This window comes from Patagioenas fasciata, chromosome 6, assembly GCF_037038585.1.
Source record: "Patagioenas fasciata isolate bPatFas1 chromosome 6, bPatFas1.hap1, whole genome shotgun sequence".
In the NCBI taxonomy this organism is placed as follows: Eukaryota; Metazoa; Chordata; class Aves; order Columbiformes; family Columbidae; genus Patagioenas; species Patagioenas fasciata.
Window position 1 is genome coordinate 8,148,566 of NC_092525.1, and position 25,483 is coordinate 8,174,048.

The window sequence follows — 25,483 nt, forward strand, 5'->3', positions numbered from 1 at the left end:
TTTTAAGTATCTACATCTTTCTTTTTAAAATTCTTCTTTCCTTTCTTTTTGGAAAACGAGGGTCCTACCAAACACAGACACTGGGAGAATAAACTTGGAGAGACAGTCAAATAAGAGAAAATTGAATTTTAATCCACTTAACTAGAGTCCTAAATCAGGATTCACTGGGCATTTTGATAGGCTAGAAGCTTCTGGATGTCAGAGTATTACTAGAAGAGCAGAAAAAGTCCATATCTGTTGTGATTGGCTTAGTTTATTAATATAGGAGCATCTCTGCAAACCTTGCCTTTATATAGCCCAAACCTCCCACTTAGCTCACCATCCAAGCTTTTGCAAATAACTTATTGACTTAAATATGCCTCTGACTGTACCTTGCACTTTAGCCTATATATAGACATGAGTAATATGGGAGTAATTGGCCTGCTCGTCTTACAGTTTCTTTCTTAATACAGAGGAAACATTCCAAAGATCAAGGTGTCTCAACTGAAGACCTACCGAAGGGTTAAGGTTATGTGCCTCCACAGTAGGAACAAACTGATGTGCGTACGACCAAGTGGTACCTGTCTGTCTTAGCCGATGGATGGAGACCAGACCTGCAGTATGATGGAAAGACTCAGAAGGAGAAGCTGAGGACATGCCTGTGAATTGAGAGGCCACACTTGTTGCAGAAGCGCTGGGGTTCCCATGAGCATCGCCAGAAGGAGCGAGCTCGCCCCCGTTTCATGGCTGTAGTCCTCCCGTCTCCATGCCTCATACCCCGCCACCCCCTCTGGGTTCTCTGCCTCCCATTAATTGCCTCCTAATGCAGCTGCAATATAAAGAGCTGTTTCTTTGGGATGTTTCAGTTGTACTAACTCACAATTTTGACAGCCAGAAAGGCACGGGCTGTATTAAGGCTCTGTTGGTGGAGGTGCTGAGTTTTTTTTCCACTGTAGCAGCATTTGGTTCAGAATTTGGTTATGAAGAAGTGGCACTTAAAATGATAGTCGTATTTCATAGGAATCTTAAATTCATAGTTTCCCCTGGGTTTTGTGTCTTGAAGATAAAGGTGAAAAGTAACAGCATAAGTAAAGAGAAGGTGGGAGATTTCATTGGCATGGGGAAATGGGAAGATCTGAGATCCTTGGCTACAAAGACTGTGCTTTGGTGTCCCGTCTCCCTTTCCTGAGGAGGCGTGAAGGAGCTGAATGCTAAGGGCATGCTAAGAAGGATCTACCTGGTACTATGAGATATTTGATTGACTTGAATTGTTCCCACGCGGATACATAGTATGTGAGAATAAGATGTTAGCGAGAATCATAGAGGAACTTTGGAGGTGTCTTTTACAATGTGGACTTGATGAAGTTGAACTTTTCTGTTTAAACCCATTGAAAGAGGTGTTATTTGTTTCACGAGTGCCCTGTCGCAAGGGGAGTGACAGAGGGAAGGGGGATTCTGCCCTCAGCCGGGAGCTGCTGAGCCTGCTCGGGAGTGCGATGCGTCCAGAGCACAGCGGCCGGGGCAGCAGAGCGAGGGTGAGGGTGCTCAGCGAGGCTGAGGGTGCTCAGCGAGGCTGGAGCGCCTGCGGGCTGCAAAGCTGCTGAGAAACACAAGGAAAAGACAGAGGGTTGGCCACAGAGGTGACAGGATCTCCCTGGGGGTCCAGTGGAGGGCTATCTAGAATGTGTTGGAATTCTAGCAACAGGAAACTAAAGGAAACCGTGGGAATAGTGTCTGCTTGCAAGGGTGCAGCGGGCAGGGGAGATCTGTTTGGATTTTTATTCCTTCTTAGTAATTTTGTATTGTCTTTATTTAAAAGCCAATTAATCTAGTTTATTATATAGTAAAAAACCCCTGCTTTTTGTTTAAAAGCTTTATTGGCTTTTTGGAATACTCACTTATAAGAAAAAGATCTAGGGAGTTCAATTTCAATAATACGTCTGCCTCAGATTCTCATCCCATCCATCTTAAATCCATTTTCTTTCTTTAATCGCCTGCGTGCCCTGGTCACAGTTCCCAGGCTTGGTTTGCTTGTCCAGTACTTTGCAATTTGCACTTTTCAGATACCTGTGTGTCTGACAGACAAGGCCAACAACATTTCTTTCGTGGCTCAAGCAGAGGTGGCTGTATCCAAGGGGGCTCTCACGTGTGTCCTCACTACCTTTTCACCAGCTCAAGGAGTTGACTGCCAGAGAACTAAAGACTGTGTGAGGATGGAGAAAATGCATTACTCTCTTTTTGTCGCACTAATGCTCTTCAGTCTGTTGCTTAGCAGACCAATTTTCATATGTCTCCTAAATATGTGGAATCGAATTACTTATGATTGTTGTATAATTAATGTAACCTGAAATTTTGGGAACATATGACAGACATAACCACCCACACCCTCCAATCAAGCCATTACTTTTAAAGTAGTTTGGTGTCTGCATGGCTAGAGACATGAATTTAACAGCTTGGTTCTGCAGAGAAAATATTGTTAAAAAACAAAAGCTCATAAAGGAAAGTTAATGTGTTGGGTTTGTGTGGCAAGATTTGATAGTGGGGGGGCTACAGCTTCTGTGAGAAGCTGCTGGAAGCTTCCTATGTGTCTGATGGAGCCCGTGCCGGTCAGCTCCAACACAGTGACCGCAGGCCAAGGCTGGGCCCGCCAGCGAGGGTGGCAGCTCCTCTGGGATAACACAGCTAACAAGGGAAAAAACCCAACCAACAGCTGTGCAACTGCAGCCAACAGAAGGAGTGAGAAGATATGGGAGAAACAGCTCTGCAGGCACCGAGGGTGGTGAAGGAGGGACAGGAGGTGCTCCAGCGATGCCCCTGCCACCCGTGGGCAGCCCATGGCGAGGCCATCCATGGTGAGGCCGTCCATGGCGAGGCCGCCTGTCCCCTGTCCCATGGAGGTCCCTGGTGGAGCAGCGCTCAGAGATCCACACCGGAGCAGGTGGGTGCCTGGAGGAGCCGTGGCCCTGCGGGGAGCCCCTGCTGGAGCAGCTCCTGGCAGGACCTGTGGCCCCGTGCAGACGAGCCCAGGCTGGAGCGGGTTTGCTGGCAGGACTTGTGACCCCACAGGGGACCCACGTCCGCGCAGTTCGTGAAGAACTGCAGTTGTGGGAAGGACCCACACTGGAGAATTCCTGGAGGGCTGTGTTCCGCGGGAGGGACCCCACGCTGGAGCAGGGGAAGGGTGCGAGGAGTCCTCCTCCTGAGGAGGAAGGAGCACCAGAGACAACGTGCGACAAACTGATTGCAACCCCCATTCCTTCTCCCCTGGGCTGCTGGTGAGGAGGAGTTAGAGAATCGAGAGTGAAGTTAAGCCCAGGAAGAAGGGAGAGGTGAGGAAAGATGTTTTTAAGATTTGGGGTAATTTCTCATTATCCTACTCTGATTTGCTTGGTAGTACATTAATTTCCACAAGTCAAGTCTGTGTTGCCGGTGATGGTGACTGGTGAGGGATCTCTCCCTGTCCTTATCTTGACCCGTGAGCCTTGGAGAGGAGCGACAGAGCAGCTTTGTGGCCGCCTGCTGTCCAGCCACGGTCAAGCCACCACAGTAACTTTGCCGCCCAAGATGGAGCCTGAGGAGCTTGAGATAAGGATTGTAATTGGGAGAGGTAGCAGGCAAAACATGGACTGAACACAGCTAGAGAGTGAAAAGTGCAAGGGTTAGTAATTTCTGCTAATATAGCAGTGAAGGGACATTTTTAATGTACATAGCAACGTACTTGAAGGTACAAATATATACAAATGTCTACAAATGTATGTATACTTGATGGATATAAATGTGTGTATTCATGAAAATTCCTGTTTGTACGTTTGTAGCTATAAAACTCTCAGCTGATTAGCATTTAAAATTAGCATTTAATGTTAACCTAATACATCAAATTGTGGATAGTACCTCTGTTCTAGACTGTGTATTGTCGTTGCTGGCTGTCTCTTTATAAGTCATCCCAGCAGCTTCCTGCCCTGCCTCTGCTTGCCCTCTGCTCTCCCCATGCTTTGGACACATCTGCTGGTGAAATCCTCCCTCTGCGTTAACATGGGGAGTCAAATAATATGCTGATGGCTTGGGTTCCTGTTGATATCTGACGATCCCTGAGCAGAGAGATGTGCTGTCACTCCTGCCCTAACTGTCCAGGGTTTACCATTTTGTTACTTCTTTCAAAGTATCCTTTTACTTTCATCTGGAAATGAAAGTAAGTTGAATAAAATCCAGTTTATGTTTGAGCTGGGCTGCATGCTCACTTATTAATCTTGGTTTTCTAAGGAGTTTTTTCTATTAATACGATTTTTGTTCCAGATTTATGACAGTGATCAGATATGAAGTGAGAGCACTCGGTGAAGTGCGCTCGGCTCCGGCAGCGCAGGTACCGGTAGCACTGGACAGCTCCCTGCTCCCCTGAGCTGTCCTTGGTGCTGAAATTGCTTCTGTATCTGCACAGCCAAGTGTGCTTATAGGGCTGCGGAATATGGAGATAAATCTGGCCTGTCAGACACATGTTATTGGGACTTTTTTTTGTGGAGTGTTTCTGAGCGTGGATCCTAACTACAGTGCTTTAATCCCGAGCTGTGTGCACCTCTGGACACCTCACAGGGCTGTTTGTGGAGCTTTTCTGTTTGATTTATGACCTTGCCCGTATGGACTTCTGATCAGATCTTACTCTCGTTTAGTGCAAGAGGGGCTAATTATGAAAGTGACAAAGACTCTTTCATTGTGCTAGAGCCTTTTGAATGACAAAAAGGAGGCTTTAAATTAAAATGAACTTTAACAAGGCATTTTCACATTGAAGAGATACACACTCTACTGCTGATAGAGTAATTCATTTCCAACCCTTTCTGATTCTATAAACACATTGTCTCACAAGATCAGTAATTTTTTACCTCTTAGTCTAATGAAGAAGGGATGGCAGACCAATGAATTCTCTCTTTGCAGAACTGTTTTGACATCCTTAATTTTTTCTTAAATATCAAAGAAAGGACAAAGAGCTGTGATTTTATTGCATTAATATTAATAATCATTTATCTGCCAGAAAAACATTTAAATATCACTTGACATTTGCAGAGAAAGATTAATGTTTAATTTACTACAAACACAGAAATACTTTGAAATAAAAGGAAATGCTTCTAGATTTGGCAAAATGAAAAAAAAGAAAAATACCCGAACAAAATGAAGACAGACATTGAGATATAATAAACCATTCTAACTGTGGCAGAAGACAAAAACATGTTGGTGCCATCTAAAATGTCAATATTTAAATTATCACATCTGATCGAAAAAATAACATCAACTAGATAGTTTTTTAAGGTCTAATTTAAGCTTTGACTGAACAAAGATACAGGAGGGTGAGCAGTTTTCTGGTGCATCCTTGTGGGCACATTTAAGAAGGTCTGCTGTAAACTCTATCAGTATTGCACAAACAAACCAATGTAATGGAGTTCCTTGGTACTGTGTAATTCCGTATAGCACATTGGAGTAAAGCTGGGATATTAACAGTATCAGCATTTCATAATTATGGGTAAGACTGGAAGCCAGGGGGGTTCCAGAGCAGACTGGGGGCTGGAGGGCAGGAAAACAGCACAGGAGTCAGAACATTACAGGAGTGAAGATACAGGAACAAGTTCCATTGCCCACAGAAGGATCAAAATGCTGTATGGTAAAGAGAAAAGTACAGAATCCACCTTGTTCTACAGAAGAAAGTCAGACGGGGAACTACAGCAGAGGGGCAGGTGAACAGTGAAGTGGTACCTCAGTCTAATCTGATGGAATGGCCAAAAACGTACCCAGGCTGCAGGAAATCTATCTGTACATTTTATCATGGAGATTATATTATGAGATTTCACTTCTAGGCAATGAAATAATGGGATTAATGTCTCAAATGAGATAACATTTCTGGCCCCAAAACTGTTTTTGTGACTAGATTGATAATGACGTAGAGAACCAAATTCAGTTTCATAATAAACTGAAATAAGACTGTTTCTTCTGCAAAAGCTTTATATAAGACAGATATTATTCTGATCCAGTGTTTGTTCTCAAAGTCTATCCTTGCAGTAGACCATTGTCCAGGGAAATTCTTGTATAAGATACAAAAGGATAGTTTTAGCCATAAAATCAGTAATTTCTTAGTTAAAGAAAGTTCTTATTTTGGATCCATGTCAAAAAGCAAGATTCTTATGAGACAATACCTGAAGCTATTCTGTCAATACTCTGCTTTTTCCTTTTAACTAAAAAAAAAGGCAAATTTATTTACAGCTCTGGTGACTTTGGAGAGATCCTTGAGAATATCATTTACCTACAGCTCTCCAGGCTGATCGAGGTTTCCAGCCATTAATTTTCCTCAGGTGGCAGTTTGCAGCTATACAGTGGAAAGATTCCCCTGGAAAAATGGTGGTTCCATGTATCAGGCACCAAACTAAGCCAAATGCAGAATTACAATATTATTGTACAGTAATATTTCAACAGAAATATCCTCACTTGCAGGATGAAAGTTCTGTTTTGCCTTTTGCATTACAAGAATTCTTAGGGTATTTGCAAAATGGTGACCGTATTGAGTAGGAAGAATTACATAAGTAGGGCTGCTGCAATGTACTTAAGAGTGAAAAAAATAAGCAGCTTTTACAATTTTTAACCATTTTCAAAGTGTGGCTTGCACACCTGTCTGGGCAGCAGGTGAACAGGAGAATGTTTCATGTGAGAGGCAATAGGCAGCAAGAGATTTCAAGGCTGCATGTTGAGCATCAGGCCCTGACGAGGTTGGTGTTCAGAGCCGTGTCCCCTGCTGCACACCAACAGTGGTACCTCCCGCCGTGGTACCGTCGCTCATGTTCCCTCATCTGCCGTGGTGGTTTCTTCCGTGGTTAAGGCTGCAGACGTTGTTATAATTTATTTATAAGCTTATTAATTATTTATTTAGGATAGCACCCATTATATGCTAAGTGACTTCCAAACAGAAATTTCCCCAAATGCTTTTCCTTTAAGAGCTTCTCTTTGAAGGATGTGGTACATACGCAGTCGTTCCGATGGCATTACTTTGTTAAAGCAAGCTGAGTTTCGTGGCACTAATACAGAACCTCTTTGTATTCTGATTTTCCTTTGACAAAGGTTCACTGCCATGGATAAATAACTGCCCATCTGTCTTTGGAGGCCCTTGGGGAATGGATAAAGAGGGAGCAGAGAGCTCAGCCGTCGCTGTTTTTCTGGGGATTTGGTGGGTGTGTGATGGCGTCTTAGGGCACAGGCCTCTGGTTTGTAAGGATTCTCGACACTCTCCACTGAGCTGATGCATCGCTACTTTACTGCTGCCGATTTCTCTATTTACCTGATTTTGTGACTTTATTTTGTGTTGCAGTCTTGGGCTTTGCTGATGTTTTTGTAACTCGTAGGAATCTCATAGATGCAGGAGAAGGAGTCAAGAGACTGACTCCACTTTATCCATCCATTACAATTTCCCTGCACAGTGAACTTTGACATTTTATTCTTTACGGCTCCAGGTTTTTAGGTCCTTTCACTGAAAGCATCAGTATTTATTGATAAGGGCAATTCTGAAATAAGGCTCTTTGGCTGCTAGTGATTAAATATCAATCTCATGTGATCAAAACTATTGAATTCCTTCAGCAAGATTTTAGTATATAATTTCTTTATATGTATGTGAGCCTGCTGTTTGTGCAATTATATTTGTATTGCATTGGAATATCTGTTCCTTATATTTTGCTATTGTGCTGTTTGGCTTGTGGTGTTTTTTTGAGCTATGGCGATCACTAAATCTTTGGGATTACTTGTTGCTGTGTTTCATTGTGCTCTGAACTGGGGTTGCCGTTGAGATTGCTCCTCTTAATGAACACAAAAGACAGAAAATATTCTGTTCTCCTAGTTGCTCATGTTGTCTTTCTAAATGGTGCTGTTTACTTCTGGATGATCTTTGAAGGAAAGTTGCAAGCGATGTAAGTAGGTGGCCTTGGGGATTAACACATTAGAACTTTCAAATGATTTCTATTGTGAGATCAGTAATAGTATTCTCCTTGCAGGAGGAGCCTCAAAATTGCTGCTCAATGTGTTTTCGTCCCCCTTTCTCCTCATCCGCACATCACTCAAACACCAGTGACTGAGGAAAGGAAAACTCAGCCTAAATCCATCCATTGGTGGTGCTGTCCAGACTAAAAGAGGAGAATATGTTTGTAACTCTTTTCAGTAGAAGAAAAGAAATCACAGCATCATTCCCCCAACTTTCTTGTCTTTTATATCTAATTAATAAAACAAATCTATCCTGGTTTATGCCTCTTTCCTTCTTCAAACAGTCCTGCTTTCTTAAAGCTTTCCAAATCCCTTCATCTTCAGTGCAGAAGACAGTTCTTTAGTTTCCTTAGAAATGGCTCTCTCCTTTTTCTCATTTCATTCAGACCCCAGTCCCACCACTTCCTTTCAATCTAGATTCAGATTAGCTGCTGTGGGTGATAAATTCTGTTTCCTACTCTAATTCAGGGAAAAGTTTTAATTTCTAAACCTCCTGTGGGTGTTTTAGTTTAGGCCACACTGTTCCTTAATATTTCTGTGATTTAACTGAATACAAAGGAATTACAGGTCTATTCATTACACTTCTTTGGGCCCACAGAGAAACAGTAACTGTGATCCCAGACACTATGGCAGACGCCCTTAGGAAACGGGTCTGGTGCACCGTCCCTGCACCACCCCTGAGGGACATGTTGGTGAGAGGGGAACTCAGACCATGATCCTGAAAAGGTGAGCAAAATCAGCTCGTGCTCATTGTTACGAATGAGGAGCAACACAACTAAAATCAATATTGTTACACCAAAAGAAATGGGATATTTGGGAAGGATAAGAGCGTGTATGAGTTTTGGATTCACTGCTTTTCTCCGTATTGTTGCTGAATCGTTTGGTAGAGAAACAAACAAACAAGTGGAGACCCATAACTCTTACATACCCAACAGACCAATAGAATTCATTTTAATGCTATATTTGTAGATAAACAAGAGTAGTGTAAAGCCCAGAATTTTCATGTGCTTTCAGTTACAGTTACACTTTATCACACTGTCTGATTGCAATAAAAGCTCAATCAGAAGCCCTCAGCCTGGGTTAGGTATGGATATGTACATCTGAGCTCAGCCGTTCCAGTGACGGGAGCTGGCCTCTTATCAGCCGCCAAGAGCTGAGATGGTCATTGTTCACTCCCGTCTTTTTCACCAAAAGTTCACAAAAGCTACTGATTTTACTGTCCTTTGGATGTCACTGTAGATAAAAACGTAATGGAAACACAGCAATTTCAACTTGCTTAATTGAGGAGGGAGGATAGAAAAGAGACAAGTACAAGCCTGAAGCATCCAGCTTCTCCAACCAGCTACTTTTGAAAGTCTTTTGCCTATTTGGTAGTCTTGAGCATTTGCTGATTTGGATTTAGGCTGAAAGCTGAGTCATGAGCATTGCTATTGTTTTATGTGAAACATCAGGTGTGCAATACGATATCGTTGAAGAGTGTTGAGGCTTTTTTCCAAAACATTGATTTAACTATGTCAGTGTAGATATTACTTTGTATTGCAGTGCTTAATACGTGCAATTTTAATGATTTAAGGTATACTTTAATGCACAAGGTGGTGTATATGTGTTCTTCATGGTATTTTCTCTTTATTCAAATCACGAGCTTTGCAGTGTCAGAAGTCTTTGGGCAGGAGTCCAGGAGAGGGTGCAAAACCAGCCGCAGGTTTTCAGAGGTCACCACTATTTCGTTAGATTTTCTTTCCTATTTAAAACTCAGATGCTATTTAGAAGCGGTTTAGGACTTCTCACCAAACTATTTGTTATAAATAAAGACCCTAAAGCCAGCGGGAGTTTACGACTGGCATTCTTGGATGCACTCCTTTCAGCACACAGCTAATCTTGAGCTCTAGAGAAGTTTTTACAGGTCCTGGTCCCCGTAGTTCCTGTTCCGTTTAGAATAAATCAATACAATTTCTTTGCATTATCATTTCAATGTGTTTTGTGATCTTTAAGGGTGAATTCCATTGAGGGTGTTCCATCTTCTAGATTTCACCTGATTTTGTGAAATACAGGGTTGCAAGAAAATACAGATGACTACTGTTTGGCTATCTTAGACTTGATCCCAGGTTCAACTGGTGAAAGTGATGTATATTCCAATCTGTTCCCTGGTTGTTTTTGTTTAAAGAATTTGTATAGATTGAAATGCAGCTGCGAGTGTATTAGTGATTTTCTGTTGCTTACTTGTCAAGATTTTTATTGTGTGGATGAAAAATAGTATTTCAAAACCTGGCAGCATATTGACCAAAACAGAAGAGCACTTTGCGTAATTCTCTTTTGAAAAACTACCTCTTTTAGAGGCAGAGATTGCCTCGGCCGCTTCCATTCAGATGGATCTTGATCAATAGATTTATTGATAGCTTTCAGCCAAGCCTTCATTCTTTTTTTTTCTCCTCAGTTCACCATGGTGCTCACTTTCCCGAATTAAGAAACTAGAATTAGGCCCCTATAAGCAAAGGGTACAATATGCAAGTGCTCTAGGTGTAAAAGGAGGCATTTGACCTTTTGTTGCTAATCTGTGACAGGTGCAGGCTATTTTCTTCCAAATGGTGTTAATTTTCATGTGCAAATCCACCCCCTGAAACCTGCATTCTGTGTATCCACCGCAGGGGAATTGGTGGGCATCCCGGGCGCCGTAATGGACAGCTGAGGGGGATAATCACGGGTATTTCAGCCATTCATGCTCCGACGCAGTGGTTTTTAGTGCACTCGTTTGCACTGCTTGTTAGGGAGCCTGAAGTTAGTTATTCATTGCTGGACAAAAATAAATAAAGTGTCTGCGAAAGTTCATGTGCGGGGAACAGCACGCTGTTACAAATTAGTTTCCTTTACCATTTCTGGCAAACTCATTACCAAGGAGCGGCGCCGCGCTGGAGTGCGCTTCCTCTGGGACCAATAACTGTAAATAAGCAGGGCTGCAAGCTGCCTGATAAGTTGTTGTTCTGAAGATAACGGGCCTTTTTAGCAGAGTGTTTGACCTTTTTCTTTCTATTGCCTCGGGCTTGTCTGAGACCCTCAAGGTCTATTTTTCATCTTAAAATTCTCTGTAGGAAAGCACAATGTGTGGTTTAAGAAGATTTTAGGATTGCTTAACATATCTGTATTTTCTTTTCTAGCATTTTATGATAATTGTTCGAATGGCTCGTAAGTTTAGCTGGCACTTTCTCAGGCAGGTTTTCTTTCTTTGTGCAAAGTACACTCTTTATTGACGTAGGAAGCAATCAACATTAATATTTTATGAGGACTAAGTGTATTTTGCATGATTAATAAAATAGCAACTTTGGGTTTTTTCCTGACTCTTAAAGAAACTTGAAAGATGCTGTTGACCCCTCTCACTTTTCCCATTTTGAGAGTCTTGCACTAAACATTATTCTGGAAAGCGATTTAAGCAAATATAATTAAGAGTTTCAGCTTGAATGATTAAAGAAAAGTATTTCTCTTCTTTTCTCAGTATGCTGAGAGTATTGAACAAAACTGTGGCTGAAAATTGAACGTGTCTTGAAAACAAACCCCAAGGCTACGGGAAAGTCAGTTTATAGACATTTGGGAATTTGATTTGTTCAGTTTTAAAAGATCTGTGCCAGTATTTCTGTGAAGTAAAATAATAATAGGGAAACCCCCCTGCAACTAATTTCAGAGTGCATAGGAGAAAAAAATGCAGAATGTTTGGTAAACGCTGGATGCTCTAATAAATTACTTATTGTACTTTTGAGATAAAGTCAGAAAGCCATTTGACAACCAGATGTCTTAGAGTGCCGATGATCTCAGATCTTACTGCTCATAATGTTTTTGGGCTTTTGTCCCTTGCAGATCACATTACTCAGTCAAGTAATTAATTTTACATGTACCTTAAATAACATCATTAATATCTTATGTTTTATAATGGTACCCCCCAAATACGATGCAAATCACAAATTACGGAGTGATAATGCTTTAAAAATGTTGTATAAGCTCATAGGTACAACTTGTATGTTTACTGAATGGAGTGATGCTGATCTCACGCGGGCATGAAACTTGAGCAAAGCAAAGCAAAGCAAAGCAGAGCAGAGCTGATGTGTTTGTAGTGTGAGACTTTCTTCTCTGACTTTAAAAGAACACACTTAACCAATATGGCTGTGAACAGACTCTCTCACTGATATCACAAATTACCAGACCAGCGATGTACACAGAATAAAACTGTGCATGGGAAGGGTCTTGCGATAGTTGTACTGAGACTGAAAAGCGTTGGTAGGTCCATTACTCAGAACTGGAGCTATCTGGCTCTCTCTCAGATTTATCATCTTCTCAGCACAGGAGCAGTCCGCCCGAGATGCTGCAAAGCGGAGCGTTAGGTATTGTGTAACTGCACAGAGACCCCCTGGCACAGGGAGAACTTACTGGCTGAGCGTTCGTTAAACCGTTTTCTCTCTTGCTATGCATTTAACAAGAGAAGAGCAATTTGAAGGAACCTTATAGAGCTATTAAAAAATAAAAGCTGTTTAGAAGTTGTTTATACTTAAGAAAAAAAATGTTTATTTTCAGTTTTAAAATATTAAAATGGTATAATGGCTAAATAGAATAATGTAATCAATGGTTAATTCCTGTTTCATAGTTTCTAATGCATTTCACCTGTGGCTTTGGAATATGGTTTTCCCTCGTTCGAAGAAATCTATTTCCCGTGATTCCAGCAGTGTGAAGGCAGCGTGTAAAATTGTTAGCTCTGTTTATGAGGTTAATGTTGGGAAGTTTATGTCCTTGGACACCAAAAAAATGTTTTTCAATGCCATAATCAGTTTTCTACAAAGCATCTCATAAAGCAGGGAAATGTTTTGTTCTTACAGTTCTAGGTTTCCTTGCACCAAAACTGCCGTCTTGTTTAATGACATTGCTATGTGGGTTGAAATTAGGCTGACAGATTGTGAGCAAAGGCTGCGGTGTTACCAACAATAGTCTATTGAGCACCAGGAACTTGTTGAATTGCTTACCGAAGGCATTAGTGTTCGGTCCAGCCTATTTAGCATCTGGAAGACAGAGAAGAAATAGTGTGTTAATGGAACGTACAAATGACAGCGAACTGCAAATGGCTGCAGGTGACCATGGCAGCTGTTGTGCTGCGGAGGAGCCTTGGAAGAGGCAGTTCTGTGGGCAAGAAGTAATAAAGTGAGATGCAATTCACAGAAGGAAAAAGTACAGCGCTAAGAGGGAGGTGAGTATTCAAATAAAGTGTTACAGATAAAGACATAAAACCGCGTTTGGAGTCTCAGGCACACAATGATTAAATTGTGAAGGGTTCTGCTGTATTTGAGGTAGGTATATGGAGCGGTTCCAGTGCACCAGCTCTTCACCCACAAGCAGTGAGTTCACCATCATACAACTCTCCAGTATTGCTTAGGGATCCTACAGATGCTGGCAAGGGGATCTGAGTGGGCCACCTGTCCCCTGTACCATTCAGATCAGCTTGATGTCGAAAGAGAAGCTGAAATTTGCAATAGCTCAGAAATCAAGGTCTCATTTTGCTTGTTTTTTATTTATTCACTTGATAACCTTTCAATTTCCTGTGCCTTGCGGTACAACTTTTAAATGATCTCTGTAAATTTAATTGCTTCTGTGTTTTTCTTTGGAAATAATCAAAATTTGCACCTCCTGGTCCGTGCTGCAGATGATCGTATCTGGAGCGGCCGGGGTCATTGGGAGACTTGTACACCGAGCAGTTTGAAAGCTGGATCCACTCCACAGCCTTAGAGGTTCCATCAGCACCACACACAGCTCAGGTCGACGTGACCCTGGGCATCCACACGTTGTCCGGAGCTGCATCCGTGTCCTGTGGGGCGGCTGCAGCCCAGGCTCTGTGGCCGAACAGCTTGGACCACCTAAAATCCAAAATCCACGAGGAATATTATTTTCCCCACAACTTCACGTGTTCATGACATTCAATGGAATGTACAGTAAAACTAATTCCTTCAATGAAAAATACGACAATGCAATAGCTTGGTTCTACCTCTTATTTACTTTGATAACAACCTGTAGGAAGCAATAGTTCACGTTAGGATTCGCGTTGTGTTGTTGCGAATGGCGGTGCCGTGTTGGTCCCCGAGGCAGGGGGCGCGCGCGGGTGCGCGGGGGCTGCACCAGAGTCGGCAGGTCTGGCGGGTTGGCCGGGGGGCGGGATGCCCACCCAGCGCTGCCCGCTCACCTCCTCACTGCAACGGGGAAAACAGGATCAGAAGGCTCGTGGGTCGAGATAAAGACAGGGAGGTCCTCAGCAGTTGCCGTCACAGACGAAAGAGACTCAACTGGGGGAAAACTAACTTATTGCCAGTTGAAATAGGCTTGGGTAGTAAGGAGCAAAGATGAAACAAGCTAACGCTCTGCCTCAGCACCCGGAGCACCCCCTTTGTCCTCCTCCCCTCACCCTCGTTCTGCTCAGGTTCCCTCACTCACTGCCTGGGTGGTGGGTTTGCCCTTCCTTAAATCCCTTTTCGCCGAGGTGCCACCGCCTTGCCGGAGGGCTGTGCTGTGCCCTGCCGTGGGCCATGCGGAGCCACCCAAAACCGGCTGGGACCGGCTGGGACCGGCTCGAACCGGCTGGGACCGGCTGGGGCAGCCCAGGCCCACCTCAGCGAGCCCAGCCCTGCAGCCCCGCTGCCCCCGCTGGGGCACGGACACCCAGCTCTGCACACGACTTTATTTACATTTGCAAAGGTATTCCAGCTGTACAATGTTACTATTTTTGGGGTTTTTTTCCCCAATATTTCATATGCCAATCGTGTCCTTCAGGCGGGTGTTTAGGAACAGATTGTTAGCACCAAGCGCTTTTCCGCAGGGGGAGTCAGTGAAGAGAATTTTCTTCTGAAAAGACGAATGTGGGTAGGAAAGCAGAGGATAACATTAAAAATAGGGAAGACTTAAAATGTTCAGTTAGTAAAGCCAGAAACAATTTAGGATAAGGAATAAATCCTGCAAATATATTGATGAACAGAGCTGAAAATACGTTTTTCCCGCTTTTTTTCCACAACAGTTGTGCACGTCACCAACGAACGGTCACATTGACTGGACCGGGACCTGCTGAAGGGAGAGTTGTTAACCTCAAATAGCCTCATAAATAAGTATTTGAACCCAACAGTGTATGTCCAACCCCAGAATATACATCTAAACCCAAGAATCTATCTGGAAATATAAAACGAGGTCGTCTTACAGTGCTATTGTTTCCAAAGTATAACTTAGCACCTGAGCGAAAGCATGGTCGTGTCTTACAAGACCTGATGAGATGGGTTTTAGGTTGGAGCAGGAAAACATGACGTCTTATTTTTGTACTTTATAAATGAAACGGACAGTCTAAACCCTGTCTTTCAAAATCCTGGCACACTTCAAAGGAAAAATGCCAATTTAGCAATTTAAAAGCACTTTGCAAGTTTTCCCAGTGCTGAACTTAATTTCCATAGCCGGTGTGGTTGCTTGCTGAATAACGCCATGGGGGACAATGTAGCTCTGACTGTATTTAAAAATATTATCCCATGAAATTCACCGGGAGAAATCTGAGGCGAAATGTTACAGCGCGTTTGTGTCTGTGGAGGGAGGTGACAGGGGCTGCAGGTGGTAAAGGAAAAGTGTTGAGAGCCTTGGAACAACAAAGGGGATGAAGGCTGGGCCAGCTGTGGGGAGAGGGCGCTCAGGGCACCAGGTGGCAACACGGGGACACTAATTTAGAGGTGCTTGAAAATGGGCGGCAAATGGAAAATGAAATGCAAACAGGTGGGGGCTAAAGTAGGTGCAGGGACTTTATCAGAAAAGTGGGAAAAAAAGAAGAAAGATCATTAAAAGGATGTTAGAGGACACTGAACTGGAATACTCAAATGAGAGAAAACAACAGATCGATTTGATCGAATTAAGAAAATCAATGTTGTCTTATTTTTGGTATATTCATACGCATGTAGCTTACTGTTATGTATTTTAGTCTCTGACTAAGATTAAGTCTTTTAAAATAATTCCCAACTGTTGTAAGGCTGATTATACTTAGATATTTTGGCCAACAGAGGTGGAAGTTTTGGAAACTGTTCTCAGTGTAGTTCCTGGAGAGTTTACCCGCCATACATTAAAATGCATTCTTTTCGTGTGTTCTTGGTAGGTAACCTTGGCCGGGTGGACCACGTCACGGAGTTTGAGTACGACCTGTTCATTAGACCAGATACTTGTAACCCCCGCTTTCGAGTCTGGTTCAACTTCACTGTTGAAAATGTCAAGGAATCCCAGGTAGGTGATGCTGAATTAGATGGTATGTTAACTTTAAAAATTCCTGACTCCAGAAGGTTTTTTTTGTTTTAATAAAAAAATGATGTGCAGGGTTTGTAAGTAAAAATTTGCTGTAAAATACAATTTTGTTCTTTGAGTTTTTAGAAATAAAAGCGGGTATCGGTATGACTGGATTTCACCATGTTTCTCAGACAGGAGGTAATGACAAAGACACTATAACTTTTGCCACTTAACAGAAGTTGTATTGGTAATGGCTGCTGTGTGTCTGTGTTAATAAATACAACCGAAATATACGTGTTAATATATGAAAAAGAAGTCCATCATAGCTGTTCGGATATTATCACTCAAGCCTACATTTAATACACGTGGAACAGCGTGTTAGCGTTGCAAGCAGGCGTTACTGCAGTGACTGTGGTAGAGGAGAAGTTTCCTGCCAATGTGTCCCTTATGAAAGAGGTTTAAATGTGAAACAACTTGATAGGAAACTGGTTCACCTACTTTGAAATAGTGTTTCTTTGCAGTGAAAATACCCCATGAGAGAGAAACTTCTTTGCTCTATTTTTTCACTTTTCTTAAATTAAGCAAAAAAAAAAAAAAAGTTATTTTCTAACTCTGGCAGTGACAAATCAAAATAGATGTAATTCCACTTCTCACGGGTACCTTGCACTTTATTCGGCTGTTCTTAGTTTATCATAATCAGACTGTCATTTTCACTTAATGGAAAGAAAACACATTTAATAAGAGAAGAAACTACAAAGCTTGATATTTGTGTTCCTGCGAGACTAATATCTTCATATCCATTAATATCCACCACTGTACCGTTCCTGCTACAACTGGAAATCATGACGTTGTTTATCTCTCTTCCTGGAGCCCGATACTTTATCAGACAGACCCTTTCTGCTGCTGTGCCTTACCCGACTATGATCAAATTATGTAGTCATGAGATGAATGGGAATCTGTCTCAAGGAGGCAAAGAGATCTGGTAGAAAGATACAATATATATCCAGTGCTTACAGGATATTTGTTTTCATGGTTGTTTACATGAAAGAGAATGGTTTTGCTATTAAGTTTGACTTGTGAGGTCTGTTTTTATAATGTGTGTTCCTATAATCTTTTCTTCATCTCTCCAATTTCCGTTCCAATGACACCTGCATGGACGTGATCTAGTCTGGAACCTTTTTCAGGTCTCTGTCCTAGCGGACCCGGGCAGTATGAGTCACTGCAGCTCGGCTGTATGGAGCGAACGTTAGTAATTGCTGCATCAAACATACTGGGTCATCTGGTTTGTGCATTTTGACTATTTTCTGTTTTACTAGACAATAATAACAATGAAAATCTTACCATTCAGTATTGCTTGAAAATGTCGCACAAATACACAAGTGACTTTGATCCCCTTGTGTGTAAAAGTAGATATTTTAATAATTCTATATAAAAATTATCTGTGTAATATTATATTTATTTCTAATGTATCATATAGTGATGTGGGAGGAAGGCAGATCTATACATTTATATATTCTAGGTCTGATTTCAACCATTTCCATGGGGACTCTAAATGAGTAGCTCCTTTTACTAGTTTTTTATATTTTCTATATTACTTTTCCTTTTCTTTCCTCTTCCTTCAACTTCAAATTTTTAAACAACTCTATTTACTTAGATTTGAAAATATGTTGAAGATTTTCTTCTCGTTATGAGAATATCTCCAGCCCTGCTTGATATTTCACACTGAAGCCTTAACTTACAAAGAAACGTATTTTGATAGTATCGTGAGGAAACAAGAAACCCCCTTTCATTGTCTGACACTAAAAATCATCCGTTATGTTTTTTTTCCTGTTGCGTGAGACCAATCATTGACACCCAACAGTGGAAAAAGTGAACAAAGACGACACAGTGTGAAAACAACAGCCAAACAAACACTAAGGACACATCATTGTAATTTATGTATTTCTGGTTTAGCTTTCAATTCTACTACCAAATACTAGTGCAGCTTTTACAGTATGTTTAGTGTAGTATTTTGTGTTATTAATCTAGTGATAAATTAAAGAGCTCTTAGGCATTCCTGACAGCCTCACCTCCCATACAGTATTGTTCTGCAGAGAACAGGTGTTCTACATTCCAGTTTTCATTTTCTTGAGCCATGGAGCTTCCATTTGCTATGTCTCCAAACTGTCCCGTTGACTCATCTCATCAGTGTTGCTTGATATTTAGCCTAAAGCTTTCCTTTATTTAATCCCGCTATTCCCAGTTGCAATTCTGCTTAGTAATAGCTCCTCATGGTACAAATAAATCCTCATCATCCTTGGCTAACATTTATATTTCTGTAAATTACAACATTCGTCTTCATTTGTGTCTCAACCCAGCTATCATGTTTTGTTCTTCAAGCCCTATATCCAATAGAGCACTTTACCTTTTAAGTGTTTAAGTATTTTTTGGCTTTGGAACCTTTGGACTTTGATCATATATAAATCTTTCCATCCCTTTGCTAATTAGTCTGGTTTCCCAGGGAAACAAGACTTATACGACCGCACAGTCTACTTGCTAGACCAGGTTTTTGTGGGGCCGCTGATCTTATCCTCTCCTTTCTCCCTCAATATCTTCTTAACTCTTGGCCAGTTTCAACAGCACCGGGCAGCAGTTCCTACGGAAAGCGTGCTGCCAGATGGCAACAGACCCCGTCAGTGCTCTCACTGGCAGCAAGGCTCTAGTACGAGACAATTTCTTATTAAACACGAGGGAATTCACAGGGGAGATGTGCAGGAGACAGCAGTCATTGGAATTTGCATTTTTAAGATACCGGAGAATCCAACCATGAAATCCAAATCCATAGCACTTAGTAGTTTTTCTTCTTGCAGGACTTCTTGGTTTTAGTGTTATTATTCCTTTTCCAGTTCCTTCAATATTTTCTTATAGCATGGGACTAAAATTGAAGGGACAATTGTGAGTACGCTGGCTTCCCAGCTGACAGAGAAGGGACTGGAGTCCCTTTGCTCTGTTACCATCTCAGCACAGACAGCTGGAGATTGCAGCAGGCTTTTGTTGCCGGATCACTATGGAAACTCGTGCCTAATTTGTTGTTCTCTAACATATATGAGTTGTCTTCAGAATGATTGCTTCCTTCCTTCCTTCCTTCCTCCTGTTCCGTGTGCCTTAGGTTACGGTTGTGCTTCAGTAAGAAGAGCAAGCACTAGAACTGTCTCCTGTAGCACAGCAGTGAGTGGCCTAAGATTTTCAGCATTATTTTTAGAATGTCATGATTTTTTTAATGTTCATTTCCTTATGTTACAGTGCAAACAGTAGACTTTTGTTTTATTTCAAAGTTGGTAAATTAACTTCTACCTCCTTACGACTTGGACTGCCACATCCGACATTCTATCTTCTCAGTTTTATTTGATACTTTTTTAGCAAGGAAAAAATCAAAAGAAGTAGCTAGTGGCTTGTATTTAAGGAACAAAAGAACCATCACATGAGATACCAGTGAGATGTAAAATTTGATCTTCAGGTCTCTTTATATGGTTTCTGACTTGCAAGTCACTTGTTCTGGTACGACCTGAGCTGTAGATTTTTTTGGTCATTTGTTCAGTGAATTGAATTAACGTCAATATCAGAAAAAAACAAAAAGAAACTGATATGTAATATTTAAGGACGATAATAATGGAATGGTTACACTTACAATAAACATCAAAGGAGAATGAAAGAAGTGGGGTTTGTTGTGGAACACCTGCTCTCGTGGGCAAAGGCTCTGATTTTTCTAATGCTATACGTGTCACAGGCTGTTTCTGGAGAACGCTCTTTATTGGCCAGGGTTTGTTTCCTATTAACTTCAGCCGTGACCCTTACAACACCTTCTACAATTTTGCTAAATTCCTTCTTCGTGGAACCCAAATCGGATGAACAAATGCCATCTCCAAATTGCATTCCAGGTATTTTAAATAGGCAGTGCTTCCGGTGCGTGGCTATTTCTGAGCTGGAACGTCCTTAAAGGTGTGGGTAGTGACAGTGATCAATTTGAGATTTAGAGGAAAAAAAGAAATGTGTGTACGTGTGATAAATTATAAAATATTCCAGTATACCGGCATTGGAGGATTTTACCGGTGAAAAGAACGATCGTTTCTCTTGGGGGCCATAGACAGAAATTAGACTCTAGCAGTTGATGCTCACTGTTCCAGATACTGTAGCCATGCTAGGAAAGGATGATCTCTGTCCTGGAGAATTTACTTTTGAGGAGAGAGAAGAGTTGAATATGACAAAATGATGAAAGGATTAAAAATGACTGTGAGGACTTTAATTACTCTAACAAACAGCAACCGTGTTATAGCAATGAGTAACGCACATCTAGGCCGCATGATGCATCCTGTGTTTGTATGTACCTGAACAGCGCTGCTGTCTGGTGAATCATGCTAGAAATGCTATTTTCACTGAGATTAAAAAAAGCATTCCCAACAGAAGGGATTTCCTAATAGTGCCTGATTTGGTTCTGTAGGTGTTAATAAACACATTTGGAGTCCTTCATCACAAAGGTACTGACAAAATATACCAACAAGGACAGAGGAGAAGAGCGGATGTTTGGCAGCTAGGATTGGATCATACTTACAATTAATAAATCAATCCAGATTGAGGTTAAAATCAAAGAAACAATTGTTCTTTCCTTCAAAGGTATTCTTTGACTCAAGATGTTTTTGGGTTTTTTTAATATATATCTGTGGATCAGAAAAAAAGGTAGCCTATTCTTTTTCATACATTTAAATAGAATGCCAAGATAAGACAGATAATATTGTAGCTGAACATTATTATGAACACACAGAGCTCTCATAATAGAGTTTTCTCTTTTATTTTATTTCTTTTTTTTTTTTTGTCCTACGCTGTCTTGTAAAATAAAGCAGGCTGTAAAATCTCTGCTATCTTTAATTCTTTAGATTTTCAGGAACTATTTGTTATTGGTGTTGGAGTTCTTAGTTTGTTCTGGCCTCTTATTGCTGTTCTGAAACAACTGCTGATCCTTAGCAGATAACGGCTTCTTTCCGATGTTACAGCTGTGGTTGTTTAAAGGTATGGGTGCTGGGTGTATAGGGAGCGGTGATGTTTTCAGTATACCCATTGATGCATTTTGGAGAGGCAGGGAAGGGGGAGAAAGGGAAAACAGGCACGATTTCAAGTGCTCCAGTTCTTTCCGGCCTGAGAACTCATCTTGTGCAGTGAACTCCTGCAGAAGCTGCTGCATGGTGAGGAGGACTAAGGGTGGCACCAAAAGCAGCTGAAAGCTGGGAACGGGCCACCTCTTCCCTCTCTCCCGAAGCAGGCGTTCTGCGCTCTGCTGCCATTTGGTGGTTTAAGGTACTGGTACCACAATGCGTGATAACATCTTAGAGTCTTTCCAGTGGCTCATTTTAGAAGGCAGATATTTTCTTTACTGTTCATTAAAGGCTATATTGCATTTCCCTGGCTTTATAAAATGCACGTACGGAAGTGTGTATGTTTTTATGGAGTACAGTTCTGAAATTCTGAAGACTTCTATAAACCCTATTTTGACCTCTAGCATTTCCTAACCAATCTGAAATACATATTTTCTGTAGTGTATTTCATTATAAATACCTGCTTACTAAATTAAGCATGAGTAATTCCTTGTTGAATAGTTTGCATTAATAATGTATTAATCCACTTCTGGTCAGCTCCTATAATCTCCCTATATAGCTCTTTATAAGAATCTAAGAGAAGAATCACTGAGTTATTTGAATTCTGCCTTTTTAGGCAGCCCTCAGCTGTTACCCGTCATTATGTGCTCTTCTTATGTTAATTTGTAGTATACTAGAAAGGTGCCTCTACCTCTTCCTGTATTTTGGTACTTTATTCACTCTATACACAGGTAGACAAACCTAATCATTTACATGTACCAGTTTTGGTTTGTCATATACATTTATTTTGTTTCCTCTCTTCTGATACTTTTATTGAAAATAACCTAATTTTAAGAGATTGAAGGCAAAGGTTGCTGATACCTGTGCACTGCCTCCCCAAGCATGTTTAATCAATTAAAAGTTTGAAATTTGAAATCTGGAGGTTTGTAAAGAATAGGCATCTGGAAGTCATAAGCAATCTGAATAAAGCCATGATCTTAGGTAGCGAATCTGAATAGAATACATATAAGAACTGGATTACTGAGCATGCTCGTCTGGCCTGATTTTGGTGCTCCATGCAGCCACTGGTGAGACAGCAGAATCCTGCTGCGACTCAGGTTAAGAGCGATGTGAGATTGTTGGTTTCCAAACCAGAACCTTTAAAGCATCAAACAAGGTCTGTGTTCCTGAAAAGATAAACGTTGAGTTTATGTGGCTGTTACGAGTCTGGTTTTAGAAGAGGCTTTTGGTTAGCTTTTCAAAGCAGCTTAGTGTCTAGCGTGCTTTAACGTTTCGTGTACAGAAGGGTACAGTGGTTTAAATTTGCTATTTCTAGAAAATGTATATGCTTGCCTAATTCCTTTCCTCTCTCTCAATGTGCTCGTTAAATAGTAAACAATTAAAATGAAATTCAGTTTTGTATGAAACTTTGTGGCAGAAATGTGTGTCAATTACTGTTCCAGTCAGAAGTGTAAAACATGGATGTGGACAAAATCAAAACTTAATGCAAACAAACAGAGTAATAGAAATGTAACAATGTACCAGAACGAGTGAGTTTTAAATTGATCTGTGCTATCTTATGGTACCATAGCATGTGGTGATTTGGATCCATCGGCTTTCACTGGGAAGGGCTCAGGTTATCCGCAATGTGTGTTAACAAATCCAACCGATTCTTTCAGAGGAGCCTTTGGAGTTTCTGAAAGCAGTTTCACTGATCACTGTGTTTGAAAGTGAGAGAATTTCATAGTAAGTCGAAGGTGCGTGGGGTTAGATGGTATGTGCCGTGATTGAAGTAATTATTTATTTACTGAGGAAGCCATATGAAATGTTAATTAAATAAGAAACAAAGTGATGACATTTAGAGTAGATTGCATGTTCGTCTCAACATTTAAAAAAGGAAAAATCAATTGAACGTGCTGCAGTTTTGAAGAAAAATACTTTTGCCATTTTGGAAAGTTGCGGCTATGCTGGTCATGTATAAAATCAGATTTATAAGTGATGGTTCTCCCAAGTTGGAACTCTTTCAAGTACATATGACTTTATTTTGGATCAATAATTCAGTTGTGCTTGGAATAGGTTGAGGGTGCGTGTGGAGCTTTGGTAAGTGCAGCAGAGTGTGCGTCTCCATGAAATTATCCAAAGCTGCCATGGAATTTCTCACCCTTTAAAAAGTAATGGATACGGATAGGTTAGCAAACATGGACAGTATTCAGTGCTAGTAAAACAACTGCGGTTCTGATTAAATGTTCTCTCTTGTCAAGACAGTGTTAAATTCATCAAGTTCTTCTGTTGCAGGTGTCTCTAAGCACGGTTTAGATGTCAGTGTTTGGTAATTATTGCATACATAGTGTGTGTTCCAGACTTAACCCAGGCTTCTGCTTACGGGAATCTAATGACCAGGTGTGTTTAATTTCCCATTATGGTGGCATCTGTCACTCAAAATGTCAAAAATACATTATAATTGCCATAAACAAAATCAGCACTGTGATGATCTTGATGTCATGATGTGACAAGTGTACTTTTCTTTCATTTTAAAAACTTGGTTATTTATTATTAACTACTCTCCTTTTTAGTTCCAGTGTTAATTGTCTTCCGTGCAAGTTTGGTTTCATTCTGCTTTTATTGCTGAGAAGTCTTTGCATCAGAATGCAGAAGCATAGAACTAAAGTAAAAGAAAACGTTTTTACATTGAAGAGATGGATCTGAGATGTTTTAAACTTTCCTGCTTTTAGTTTGTTTTTCTTTTTAATTCTTTCTTATGCAGAATATAGAATGTTTGAGCCATTGAGATAAAGTGCAGAAATTGCTGGAACCTGAAGCTGGAAGGTATGTAGGTCAATCCATGTTGCTGGAAGAGGGAAACCATTTGGTGTTTAAGTGACAGGGCAGAAGAAGAGAAGCTAGTGCTGAAAAATTGCAGAAAGTTGTGTTTTGTCTTGCACCAGGTGAGTCTAGGAATGAAATAACAGTGATATTCCGTAAGAGGTGCTTAGTTCGGAACCCGTTTGGAAAGAGTGGTGCAGAAGTCGTTTTCCTGTCTGCGGGGTGCAGTTGGGTGTGTTAAGTGCTTGGCCCCGTTGATCCCCTGTGCTGCCACGGGGAGCCACGTCTGCTCACACCCCCCTTTGCCCCCCTCTCCTCGCCGCTGTGCGCTGCCTGGGGTGGTGACACCCGAACCCTGTCCTGGGTTGTGGTGCACACCGCGTCTTCACATATCTGCTGCCTTGCAATATGCGGAATAATAAGCAGAGAAAACTGGAATTTTGATGGTGAAAATGAGAAATAGGGTTGAGAGAGAAACAAATTCCTGAAAGTACGTGTTCTGCTATATTATAGGCAATAAGAGCCTTCCACTTGGTTCTGTGGAAGCTGTTAGCTGGAGCAAAGGGGCTGTGAGGAGTGCTCGATCTGCCTCTGGTCTTGTGTGCCTGTAGCCTCCATCAGAACGGGACATCAAGTGCTTGGCTTATAGAATTCTGGAGGTATCAAGCATTAAGATACGCATCTTCAGTTTTTTAAGGGAACAAAGAAAATGGCCATAGCTACTCATTTTATTTATTTATATATGCTTAACTGTTGATTGAAACTGCAAGATTCTTCTGCACTGTCTAGGTGACCCAAGCTATTACAGTATATATAGTTAAATCATTGTTTTCTCCAGGAAAAAAAAAAAAAAAAAACCATATTTCTATTGAAGAGGCTGTGAAATATTTTGTAAAATGAGTGTGCTATTTTTTGCTTTGAGAAATTAAGAAAAATAACATTGGGTTTACATATTGACCCTCAAACCAGAACTGCTGTATTTTTAATGCGTGACAGGGTATAACAAACTGTGCAGAATTATAATGTTCGAGTACAGTTGCACCAGGTTAGGATCTGGCTTGCAAACCTTAGGCGCTATTTGCTGTCACACCACTGCTCATGGTGGCTCTGGTACTTCTGTTGTGAACTGAGGAGCTCTGTGGAAGCTTCTAATTTTGATAGCAGCGCTACCATGATGAACTGGAGCTCGTTACTGTAAACTGATGGCAGCTGTTAAAACTATTACAGGCAGAGACTTTTTATTGAAGGGAAACATTAGGCAGTAACTGGTAGATTTCTGACACAGTATTACATAAAGCTTCCTGTTAAGG

The 25,483-nt window shown here is 41.2% G+C and overlaps 1 protein-coding gene across 1 annotated transcript in view; it reads left to right on the plus strand.

Annotated features, from left to right (window-relative positions):
• The window catches only part of BEND5 (BEN domain containing 5), an 876,445-nt gene that overhangs the window by 26,083 nt on the left and 824,879 nt on the right, over positions 1 to 25,483 (plus strand). Inside the window, exon 3 of the mRNA XM_065842086.2 lies at positions 16,121 to 16,245. Within this exon, the coding sequence (XP_065698158.2) occupies positions 16,121 to 16,245 (125 nt within the window). The remainder of the gene's footprint in view (positions 1 to 16,120; positions 16,246 to 25,483) is intronic.